Here is a 13,035-nt window from a genome sequence, read left to right as displayed (position 1 = left end):
TTGAAGGTAATAAAAAAAATTAAATATTTATTGATATATAATTTAAAAATCACACAGGAACATCACTGTTTATATAAAAGGAGCATTATCAAACAATAAAATTGTAATTAATCGTATTAGCACAAAATTTCAGTCTACATACTCTGTAATATTCCAAAATTTCTTCACTCTACCACAGTTTTGTTGAACAGTTCTGGAGAAGTAAAGTAACATTTTATGTATAGAAGTTCTGAAAAAAAAAAAAACGGTTTCACAGCACGGCCAAAAACGTTTACCAGCATTATAAAACCATCTAAAATAAGCAGTCATATCTCTTCATAATGTCCACAAGTTATTGTTCATGTATTTTCACCCTCTTCACTTATTCTTGCTGCATCAGAATCAGAACTGTCATCGGTGTACAAGTCATCCTGTATGCTGCGTGAATAAGCTTCATGAGCAAGCAGTTCTTCTGTGGAAACATGTGGCGCTCCATTCATGAACTCAGCAAACCTGTTGAAATGAGATATGGTAATTTATGAACCTAACAGAACTATAACAATATTGTGCTTTTATAAAAAATTTTTTTTAGTTCTGCAATAAATACATTATTAACAAAAACTAATCAAATTATTACACAAAAATCTCATTAGATAAAATTTTAGTTACCATAATAACCTAACATGTTTGTAAAATTTTACACAGTAGGTCAAATGGTATTATTTGTATCTTTTGTTGGTGTGTTTTGTGATTTAGCCTAGTTTCACATATATCTAAAAGCAGAATTGCAGTTTTTTTTTATTATTTTAATTTTTTTAAATAAATAAATTTCCGACTCTACTCTCTAATATGGAACTATAGCAAGTTATTTCTTCCCAAATCTAATACACCATGCTACAAATAATCATGCTTGTACACCCAGATTTCAGATTACCTCACAACCAAAAATCCATTATTTTCAGATATAACAAATGGCTAATTCAAAGTATGATCTCGGATTTGTGACCAATCCACATTCCATTAACATGTACACAGTTAATCTTACACAAACTATGATGGACTTTTCTGAAATTTTGTAAAAATAACCAGAGAAGATTAAAAAATTAATGACTTAGTATTGTTTAAAATACTATCGGAAAAGAATCTTCCAGTTAAAAAATTGCTTAAAACGCCAATACTGTGACAAATCCTTTTACTTTTTCTGTTCATAAAGTCACATTACCACTGTATTTGACAATTCTAAAAGTATGTAATTCAGTTTATATTTTATATGAAAACACAAGTCAATCACTACATCGTGATATTTTCATGATCACTTAACTGTCACCAAATACTGAATCAATGAAGCCAACCAATTTCAAAACTCACAGCGGACAATTACCAATTTGTAATTGATTATCAGAGTATATTTTCAGCATGTAAATAAAAAATAAATTAACTAAAAATCATGTTTGAGGTATTACCATCAAAAACTTACTCAAAAGAACAAATCTTGAACCCATATTGGACTACAAAATCCATATTTTACTAATCAATAATTATGTTTGAAGTGAAATTTATATGCACAAAGATCTACAACACTCAATTACAAAAGAATTAAAAAAATTAAACTATTATCTTGAAAACATTATGTTTGTCTAACAAAGAAGTTTAACAATAATGTGTTCAAGTATCATAAGTCAATTATGAGTATAAAGAAATATATAAATATAAATTAAGTTGAAAAAAAATTAAAACTCACTATCCGGAGACAGTGGCATGATGTCTTATACCTCTGAGCTACTAATTATAATTGAAAATTTATTTTTCAGAAAAACAAGCTCTCTTCCAAGTTCCACGGAACAATCCGAGCTATCTTACTGTTAAATCTTGATCTTGTAAACAGTATGCTTTCATGACTCAATAGTAAATTAATATCCATGCATAGTAATTTTAGATAATGAATGATTAGTAATGTATACCTCAGTTAAGTATCAACACACATGCTGCACTAATTACTGCAACTAAACTTTGTTTTCCATTGCACATGCATTATGCTAGAAAAATCGAGAAGGTTTATCATAATTTAGACCTCACTGAACTGAATATTGGGTATGTGGCAAAGTAAGTTTGTGTTTTTCAGGACTGCCACTACATTGGCTTGCAATTTGGTGTAATATGATGCACTGACATCATTTTTGGTGTTATTTCGAGTTTATCGCAACTCATCATAAAATCTTGTCACTAGTTATCCCTTAGAACAATTGGCATGATACATCAGTACTGTCAGAAAATTTTTTGTATCCTTTTCAATGCTCAATCATCTGAGATAATGACAAGTACTTAAGGTCACATGCCTCTAAAATACAATTTATCATTCTCACATCCAGCAAAAACTATAGATATCATAAACATACTATCTACTAGAATTTAGTACTTTATATGAACAAAAAATAGACATACATGAAATGAATTAAGCAGGTAAATTTGGACACATCATACAAACACATGATAATGCCATGACCAGGAAATGTGCTTACGTCATGTGAAATCACTCTCTCTGCCAGTTAATTACTTTTCATGACTAGCTTTCCAGTTTCCTTCACAACATTGAGAAGTTTGCAATAATTCTGCAATTTTTAAAACAAGTATATACTAGCACAGTAACTGATTCTGTGAACGTAAGCTACGTACATACACACTAAAAATGTAAACAGAGAATTTTCAGCATGTGTTTTCTTACCTTCTGGGATTTTTTACGTGCATAACAGTCTTCCACTGATTGCAGTCTGGGCTACTGCAGTACCGCTTCAGATTTTCTAAGGCTTTTTTAGTTTCTTTAGTACCTTGTTCTATGTATTCTTCTTCTGAAAGTAACCTTCGCTTCTGTGGATACTTAAATAACCTAAAATTCATTTTCCACAAGTAACAATACAAAATCTCACGTGATATTAAAAAAATAATAACAATTTAAAGTACATATATGTATGTAGTACGTCATGAATACAAGCCAGCGTTGGAAAAAAAACCAAACAACCTAGTTTTTTTGGTTTAAACAAGGTTTCTTCAAAATAGTTCAAAATAGTTTTTTTTTTTTAAATTTTTATTTTGGTTCTTTGCATGTTCAAATGAAGCCATACAAAATCCCGCTTTCTGCTACTCATGTTGAACCAGAATAGTTATAAAATCAAAGAACAGAAGTCCATCAAATCTGCACATCTGACTGGAACTTAACCACAGAAAGGGTATTTCCCCACGGAGGAGGATTCTCCATAAAATGTTTCCCAAAGAATAAGGAATTCCCCACAAAATAGGAATTTTAAAAAAATTTTTTTTTATACTTTTGACTACAATTTACTAATTAATTTAATTTTAGAGAAGTATTTAACTAAGTATAATTTAAAACTTATTTAGATCATTTAAATTATAAGATCTTAATTAGTATATAATTTTTTGTTCCCGTAAATCACAAGAAACATAACCTAAACAACCTAAACTATTGTTGTTATTAGATTGTAATTAGATCTTTCATTAAAATTTATAAGATATTCTATTTAAAAATACATTTAAATATTTTTTTTTATATAAAAACCACTTAATTTAAACCATGGTTTAAACCGTGGTTTAAATCAGCCAACCCTGATGCTAGCACACCTGCAATTTTTTATTTTTTTATTTCAAGTAAATATATTTTTTAATTCTAGGTAATACTATATGGCTTTCGAATGACATCTCACATTTTACTTCACTGGTGTCAATATTTTTCTTTATGTTTTAAAACACACTTCCAAATACAAAACAATGCCAATAGAAGACAAAGTGCTGTTTAAAGTGGTCAAGGGGGAGAGGGTTTGAGGGAAGCTGGAAGATAGGTTGCAGAGAGGTGAGTACAGACGGAAGAGAGATCCCGAAAGGAAAATCCAAAGATAGTGGATGCAAACTGAGAGAGAGAAGCAATCATTCCTGTTGAGGACGAGGCGGGAGTGGAATGGCTAGAAGGGGAGATATTGGTTGTGAGGAGTGGAAAGGACACTACAGAAGAAGCTTCACGAAATCTATACTAATATTATAAAGCTGAAGAGTTTGTTTGTTTGAACGCGCTAATCTCAGGAACCACTGGTCCGATTTGAAAATTTCTTTCAGTGTTGGATAGTACATTTATCGAGGAAGGCTATAGGCTATATTATATTATCAATAACATTAGGGTTCCTTACTAAAAGTCCAATTTAGAATCAAATGCATTGGAGGGGGTTAGATACAACATGCAGTACACGTATGAAGTGTGTGTTGACGATGCCGCAGGCGCTAGAAGTTAACGACTATTTCATTGTTAGTGCAGTCCTCATCACCGTTGAAATTTTGCGGGTACTTTAAATATCAAAAACTGCCCTTTTTTTTCAAGTATATATATATATTTTACGGACTTGAAACTTCACAGTAATGTTCCTTATGTTACGCAGGATGACATTTTCTGAAAATTAGATCCCATGGGTGGTTAAAACCAGGCAACAGTGGGTACTTTGTCTGCATGAGAACAGGATTTTGCATTGTTCATGCCTTCTGCATCTCCATGGCAACGGGCATCGCGCGGCAGTGGCGTACCCACAAGGAGGGGCATGTATAATGAGCGGCGCAAGAGTGATCTGCCTGTAGACTGCCATAGCGAAGTACGGGTACATCAGTTGTACGTTGTGTGCACGAGTCGGGAAACCATCAGTGCTATTCATTTTCTCTCCGGTACATTATATAGCATTGTAATAAATTTTTACTGAATTTTTTTTTATTTACCATTACTGTAAATGGGAGATGTGGCTTAATTTTTTTTCCATTTGTATAGCCGTGCGAAGCCGGGTCAGGCAGCTAGTGGGAGAATAAAATAAGGGGACCTACTTGCCACCAGGTGAAAGCCCAATTGCAAGCATTGTTTTGATTAAATGATTTATTAATTTTATGTCTTAATTAGTCAACACAACACACTGCTTGTATTATAATTGAATATCTACCCACAGAAAGTTGGAACCATCATTTTTATGAAAGCTGACTTTTACATAAAAAAATTTCAATAGTGCTTGACACAAGTCATGTCAGTTAAATCATAACATTGGTACACATGTTTCATTATTAATTTGGCTTTAGAAATTTAAAAGTTTAAGCAATATTTTTCCTACCTCCTAATTTTTTTTTGTGTGGGTTACTGTTTTGGATGATTATTCATTAAAAAGTTCAAAATTAATTATATTGCAAGCACAACATATGGCTAAAAAACAAAACACTGGTATACCCTGCAGCCAAACAGATTCACATATAGAATGTAAATTTTTAGAAGAAATTAACATTGCTGAAGTAGAATAACAAAAACAAATTATTTTTACTTAAAAGAAGTGATCGTTCCTGAAGTACTAATGATGTTGATGAGACGACCAAGAAACTAAAATGTAGGTTTTTTTTTAATGGATCCACACACAATTTTAGGAATCAAAACTGATATCTGCCACAGAAAACATTTAATAAACATTTCCTAGCCCATTTTTAATTAATTTTTGCCAAAACAAGTTCGCGGAAATTAAAATGCACATGTGACATTCTGTGCCGCTACCATCTCAAACCATTGAGAGAGGATGTCCATCACAGTGCACAAAGTATTTTTTCCGATAGCAAAATACATTTTCCACCGAGATTCTGACCGGACTGGTAGGAAGGCTTGCTTGAAAAGATGGAAAGATGTGAAGTAACAAAACATTACACATTTGTCTAGGTTCATTTATCTGAACACTGGACTGTTTCATTAGAAACAAATTGTTGTTTCATAGACTAGAGTAATTACCGATAGGTTCTCCAACAAATGTCAAAAAGTTTCTCCTTAGAAATCATCTCCAGAAAGAATGAATACTGGCTTTAACCTGGGTCTGGTTTCTGTGAGGAATATGTTTTGATAGGATCTGCAATTCCTTTTCTTTGAACAAGAAACAGAAAGTTATTTCATTGCTGAAAAAATGCCTTCTGATGGATGAGCGATGATAACAGTTGTAATAATTTGTCTCATAGTTCCACATCATATAAATAAAAAAATATGCAAAAATGATGACCAATTTCAATTAATAAGTGATTACGAGAGACCTTCCACAATTTGAGCAAAATTTATACTGTTACATATTTTTTTTAAATTTCATTAAGTGGATAAACAAAAGTAGTAGTACTGATACTTGTTTAGTCATTATTTCAAAGCCTACTGAAATGTAACACAATTATGAGAGGTCTGTAATAAGCCAATCGACAAGTTATAGTTGCTTGTGAGACTAGATATTTCAATAAGTTAATGCTTCTCTGTGATACAAAATATCTGGGTTCCATAAACTTTACCAAATGTTGTGCTGTTAATTTCTGGTTATGTACGTAATATGGGTATAACATTTATTAACTAGTTTTAAGTAAAAATTACAAAACCAAATTAAAATTAAATGTTAAAAAAAGTATTTCTATATCAAAACTTTTATTTTAATGCCATTAGATACAAAAAACTAACACAACAAATCATGATACAAAAAAAATATTCTAATAACTAAAACATAACATTGAAACAAAGAATATAAACAATAACTACTTTCAGTCTTCAAACTTCAAAAAATTTAAAAAAATGTAATAAGAGTTCAACCTTTTAAATACAAAGTAATAAAATTAAAATTAAAAAAATTAAAATAAAAAACCAAGCATGAAAATGAGAAGTATATATGGTGTTAAGAGATTCTTTTTCCTTAACAAAATTTATTCACTTAATTATAAATAATGATCAGTACAGGTTCATTCACACTTTTAACATGGCCAGTAGACATAAATTTTTTTCAGCTTCAAAGGATTTGAGGTAGGTGGCTCCTGACAGAGGTTGTGTGGAGAGATGATAAACTCTGCAACAACTAAGTCCATAGAAATCTTGACTAGCAAATTACACGACAGTATAGTACTTGTTTGGAGAAAAATATTCCTGTGGCGCTTACGAGGTGTGTCCACCAAACCTCCGAAAAGTCTCTGGACAATAATAAGCCATTGGTTAAATAAATATATAAATAAATAAATAATTAAATAAATAAATATAAAAAACCATAACAATACCCTCAAAAAGCAAGGCCTAAACAGTACTTAAACTTTAACTCCACACTGATGACAAATTAAATTGTGAGAAATACAGGGAACATTACAAGATACACTGCAGAACCATCAATACTTACCAGAATGTTTTGAATTTGTTCCCGAAAAGAGTTGAAAATTTATAAACAACCAAAACTAAAAAAACTGAAGCGTATTTCATGTCGTAGCGGTTACTAGAATACCAGATCAAACACAGGCCGCAACCCTGAAACAAGCAGAACATCAAAACATTACTTTAATAATGTGTACTCACAAATTATAGTTTGAATTTTGTGTCACATAAAATGCATCAACTTAGAAAAATACTTGAGCCAGTTTCTTTTATTCAAACAACAAAAACAATTTTACTTGAACATAAAAGATACAATCACTTATAAAAAGAATTATAACTAAGACAAAAAGGATTCAGAAGAGGAGACATGAGACGGTGGCATTAAATATGTAAGAGTTTAGGATGAAAACTATTTAATAATGAAGGTGGAATTATATGAAACTAAGAATTTTGAAACGAGAAATATTGAATGTTTGAACATGTTATGCCTATTAATATAAAATGAGGTACAGTACATGGTTCTTTAATCCAGCATGTTTGGGAAAACGCATGTACTGGATTATCGAACTTCAATAAAGTTTTAATGAGAATACCAAAAAAAAATTAATGTACATTGCAGTGGTATTGAAAACAAGTTGTAATAAATTGCTCTATGGCAAGAAAACACTCAGAGAATAACAAATAACAAATAAGAAAGACGTGACGTGGCAGCCGCTGTAAAGAAACGCTTGAATCCACCTGGCCATCAGCTCAATCATTGCTGGATCACAGAATGTTACTGAGGAATGCAGGGTTAAAGGGTGCCAACTGTATGGTATGTCCAAATATATTAATCTTCTTTTTAATGAATTTAAAAAATTATAAAACATATAATGTTGGTTTTTACTTTTCAAAGATGATCAATTAAATAACAGACAATTCAAATATGTATCATTTACTTCGGTTCCTACGGCATTACATATATTTTTAATACTTATTTTTAATACTTATTTTTAAAACCTAGGTATATATTTTAAAAATTATATTTAGTGGTCTATAAATACTAATACTAATTCATGTGTAAATTGAATTTAAGTTACAGCTTTTTACAACTAAATTAGTAAGTGATTGTTTCATTTGTAAAAACTCTCCATAAAGATAGAGGAAGACAGTCAAATTAAATAACAGCACTTAGTAATCAACTTACAATTTATAGTAAACAATATAGGACAATAAATAATATCTAAGGGTATGGCTGCTTTTGAGGCTACTAGTTTTAACTGGAAAGAAACATCACCATAATCAAGGTATACAGAACCATGTGGACTGGTATTATGTGAATGAAGTAACGATAGAATGCAACGGGTGAAAACTTACCACTTACGGCAAAAGGTATATCACGTTCCCCACTCATGAAAACCTAGATGTGACTTCACCCGTGAATCAATACAACCATAAAGTACCTACACTGATCAGGGTCTACACCATTTTTATGAGCCAATGTGATTGGCCAACAGTCACAATTCCACTCCGCTCCTGGAAGTACTTGAATATCCTGCTAATATGTGTGCATGTGTTGAGCATTAATTATGTTGTCAGTGTCATATTACCTTAAATAATCTTAATTACAATTAAAGTCAAATGTCATACAACATCTTCAAGTGCGTGTTTACATTTCAGCTACTCTAACACTAAGGATGGAACCAAGATGTTAATTTTACTGCCCCAGTCTTGAATAGCATGTTTGTAAATTTCAGTTAGCACGAAATCACCTCAGGCAAAAAAAAAAAAAAAAAAAAGGTTGGGCATGACACCACAAAGTCTGCTTCAACTCGGTAAACAACAGATGTACCATGACAAACAGTTAGCTATACGAGGGGAGAAGAGACGAGCGCGCAGGTCTGACTATGCTATCAACTGTTGTACAAACATCAGCTATGGAGTGAAAAGGACCAAATGTTTTTACGTCCGTGCATATGCCGCCGGTCCGTACTGTTGTCTCCAGGCCACAGACCGGGCCCTGATGAAATCACACACACAAACACAAAGCAACGTCTGCCCATTCGTCTGCTGGTAATAGTACTTGCGCAAGCACCTGCAGTTGGAATCATATTAAATCATGGCTTTCAAGTGAGAGCGTAATGCATCATGTTCAAGAATTTGAGACAACCTAAAAGTATTTTGGCATCATGAAGGCCACACTTATGTTGGTTGCACTTAAGTTTTAAGCAAGCCAACTGTGTGCACAATCATACAAAAAAAGGACTCTGTGAAAGGTTTATATAAGTCTGATGCTGTTAGTAGTACCAGCAGAAATATATATTTGACATTAGATACCGGAACAGAACCGAACAGATGATTCACATGGAAAAAATGAATTGTGCAATGAAAAAAAAAAATCACAGGCCTGACAGGAGTGGTGTGAACCAAGCGGTGATACGCGAATAAGCACTTTAATTTTTGAAAAATTTGCATTCCTACATGCGTGTTCCCGAATTTACTTTAAAATATTGGTTTCACTGCCTGGTTTGGAAAGTTCATGGAAAGGTATGCGACGTGAGTTGAAGGTCACGCCTGGGCGGGCAAATCAACCAGCAAAATGACGATAAGTACATAACCACCTACTGTACCTCCATTTACACGATGTCATATTTGTCATACAAAGTATTTGATGGTAGGCTTATAAAGATAAATGGTGTGACACATTTATCACCGAGTGTTATTCTACTCATTTATATTACGTAAAGATATTTCCCTACACATTTTGGAAAAACTAAGTAAATTATCTTTGCTATTTATGGAGACTAATGCTTCAGAATATGAGATTTTGAATTACAAAAACATTTTTAGGAATGCATTAGTCATTCTAAGTGAGGGATTGGTGTATTGTAACTTAACCTAATGATACAGGAGAGCTGCACCCAATAAATCAACTCTTACCAGGTACCTCAGTCTATCCGTTGAACGACCACGTGTTCAATGATGCAGAAACAGAGGCGTGTTGGACACCTAAGTCCACCCATTGAACATCTTTTAGTTAACAGTAAGTAGCATGCCTAATGCTTAGAGCAGGCCACATTCTGTGATTGGACATAGTATTGGGGAAGGGGGGGAGGAGGATTATTTCTGGTTTTGCACCCATACAGGTCACATCACCACTATGTTATCTAGAGTCTCTGCTGGGTCCATGAGCTCTTCCACATGTTGGTACCCTAGAGAATTGACCAATTATGTCAATAATAACAACCCCAACAATCTCCACAGATACCATTACTTTAATACAGTTAATTCTTATGTGTGAATAGCACATTGCCACAAGGTAGAATGAATTAATGAATGGCTATATGAATAAATGAACAAATGAATTACGGCTTCATGTCTGATCAACATCCGAGGTCATTATAGATGAGCCACAAGGAAGAAGTAAAAACACTGACAAACAGGTTTCTCTCAAACTTCATGTTTAGTTTTCAATATTGAAGCCACCACAACCACATTCTAAACTTTAGGTCTTCTCATACACTGAAATAGTAAATGATTACATACTTATTTCCACACTTTCTTTATTCAGTTAACATAAATATTGCATTTCATCTATGATATACTTTTAGCTATGAATTTTTTCTCACAAAACAATTTTTTAAATATATTTACGCATAAAAACATTTGTTTTAATAGTAATAAGAATGTGTGGAATGAATTGTAGATGTATTAAATGAGTAATATTAGATTATAATTGGTTTCTTTATTAATTACATTTTTATTATTAGTTTTACTTTAAAATGAAATTAAGAACTGAAACTACAAATGAAGAATGAACCAAGAAAGTTTTCTTGAAAAGTCCTGAGGACTCCACAATTATATTTTTGTGCCTTAGCAAGGTGACTTAATATTTCAATGCTCTGAACAATTAAGTGCTGTTTTATCGAAATAAGGAATACTAAGATAAGACATGCCCACCTGCAGAGCCCATTGTATGAGGTTCTTGGAGCGAGGATTGGTAGGCAGTCCCATCCTGTAGCAAACTGCAAAGCTGATGAGTCCTGCTCCAAGAATGTAGCTCAAGACATAGTTGAAATAAACGTTCAGAATGTACTGGAAATTTTTCAACAGGTATCTCATGACGAAGAGACTGGCACTCCAACTGCCCACAATTGCTCCAACCATTAGAGTTTTCTGAAACATGACAGTTATGTCAGATAAAAATTACATAATTTAAGAAATCGAGGAAAGGTGAACAAAGGAGTGACCTTAATAAATCAAAACATATATCTCTAAACGATGTACGGAAACTTCTGGGTGTAAATTTAATGGGTGACAGAATGCCAAAGCAAGCTATTTCTGTGAGGAACATGTGTCCAGAAACACAACCCTCTGTCACAGGTGCCAACAGTAGTGTGCAAATTTGAATCTCGCATACATACACTGGCTGAGAGGAAGTGTGACTGCAGCGCAGTGACTTCAAACGCTGTGGGCAGAGTTTTGGAGTTAGCCATGTGCACTAGCATCCAGCTGTCTGGTGTACATTCGTTTCAGGGCAGTCGCTGGTTAAGTTGTAGAAGGTCTTCCTATTCAGTACACGTCTGTAGTGAAAGAATCACTGGTAAGTAAACACTGCTTCAGATGCAATATCTCTCTCTCTCTCTCTCTCTCTCTCTCTCTCTCTCTCTCTCTCTCTCTCTCCCTCCCTCCCTCCCTCCCTCCCTCCCTCAAATTGCTGCGAATTTAAAGTCTGCCATACCATTGCTGTTTGTAAAATTTGTAATCACAGCACAATACTTAATAACAGTCAACACTTTGCTAATAGTCCAACAGGTAAATGTACCACAACCAACCATCCACTGTGCTTTACACCAGACAGCTAGTTGCTAGTGTGTGTGTAGACCTAACTCCGAACCTCTGCCCACGCCTCGTTGCATGTTTCCTGTGAAGCATTTGAACTCCACTGTGCAGCGATCGTGCATCCTCACAGCCAGTGGAGTAATCCCCAGAAGCCCGCCGAACTCAAATTTTTACGCTGCTGTTAGCGCCTGTAATTTTGCAGGTTATTTCCGGACAAACATTCCTCAACAAAATTAGCTTGATTTGGCATTACTTGTCATACATACATGATTTATATCCCGAATTTTCCAAACATCCTGCATAAACAAATTAACTACACGTTAACAAATCATAAAATTATAATTTCAAATAGTTAAATAGTAAGTCAACATTCCAAAAAGATAAATGCATTTAACTCATCATTGGTTGCGCGTTACAATTTCACACCATTAGTCGCACGTGAGAATTTTTCTCACATTAGCTTCTTTTATTATCCACCAAGGTTTTACAGTTAGTTGACACGTAAAAAAAATGTTCAATAAATAAATAAAAATGTATCTGAGGAAATGAAAGAAGACTTATAGACTACTTTGTTATATATTCTGTATATTTTATGCCCTTATGTTATTTTGATATCACATTTTCATGAACATAAATGTTTAAAAACAACAAAACTCTTTTAAGTATAGGTAGTTTCTTTTTAACTCTAGAATTATTCCTAAATATTGAATTAAGCCTGTGAACAAAACATTAGATTAAACAAAATTATTGTGTTTGGTTATAAGTGAAATTTTTTAACTACGCAGAATTTTTATCTCCACAGGTTGGGCACGTATTAGTACAAACTTCTGGGCAGATGGGTTCCTCACATATGCACACACTTAAGTAGTTTTCTGTTGTTTTTTTTTTCTGCGAGAACAAATGAACACATCTCATTTTTAGGATGTTCCAGCAACACTGTAAAAAATTAAATTAACTGAATCTCTAGTGTAAAATACAGTGATTACATTTAATAACATCTCCTTAGGTTTCACTAATGTGACTGGTTGCAAAACGAGAAAAATTTTCACATAAAACCATAT

The 13,035-nt window shown here is 33.1% G+C and overlaps 1 protein-coding gene across 3 annotated transcripts in view; it reads right to left on the bottom strand.

Annotated features, from left to right (window-relative positions):
* Positions 1 to 13,035, bottom strand: part of LOC134533148 (nuclear envelope integral membrane protein) — a 42,103-nt gene continuing 29,068 nt past the window's right edge. For all 3 annotated transcript variants that reach the window (XM_063370458.1, XM_063370459.1, XM_063370460.1), the window contains exons 5-8: positions 11,093 to 11,308; positions 7,182 to 7,306; positions 2,702 to 2,863; positions 1 to 492 (exon numbers count right to left, since the gene is read on the bottom strand). In XM_063370458.1, the coding sequence (XP_063226528.1) occupies positions 339 to 492; positions 2,702 to 2,863; positions 7,182 to 7,306; positions 11,093 to 11,308 (657 nt within the window). In that variant the 3' untranslated portion in view covers positions 1 to 338. The remainder of the gene's footprint in view (positions 493 to 2,701; positions 2,864 to 7,181; positions 7,307 to 11,092; positions 11,309 to 13,035) is intronic.

This window comes from Bacillus rossius, chromosome 6 (assembly GCF_032445375.1).
Source record: "Bacillus rossius redtenbacheri isolate Brsri chromosome 6, Brsri_v3, whole genome shotgun sequence".
Lineage (NCBI taxonomy): Eukaryota > Metazoa > Arthropoda > Insecta > Phasmatodea > Bacillidae > Bacillus > Bacillus rossius.
The sequence above is the reverse complement of the archived record's forward strand: the minus strand, read 5'-3'. Positions and strand labels throughout refer to the sequence as shown.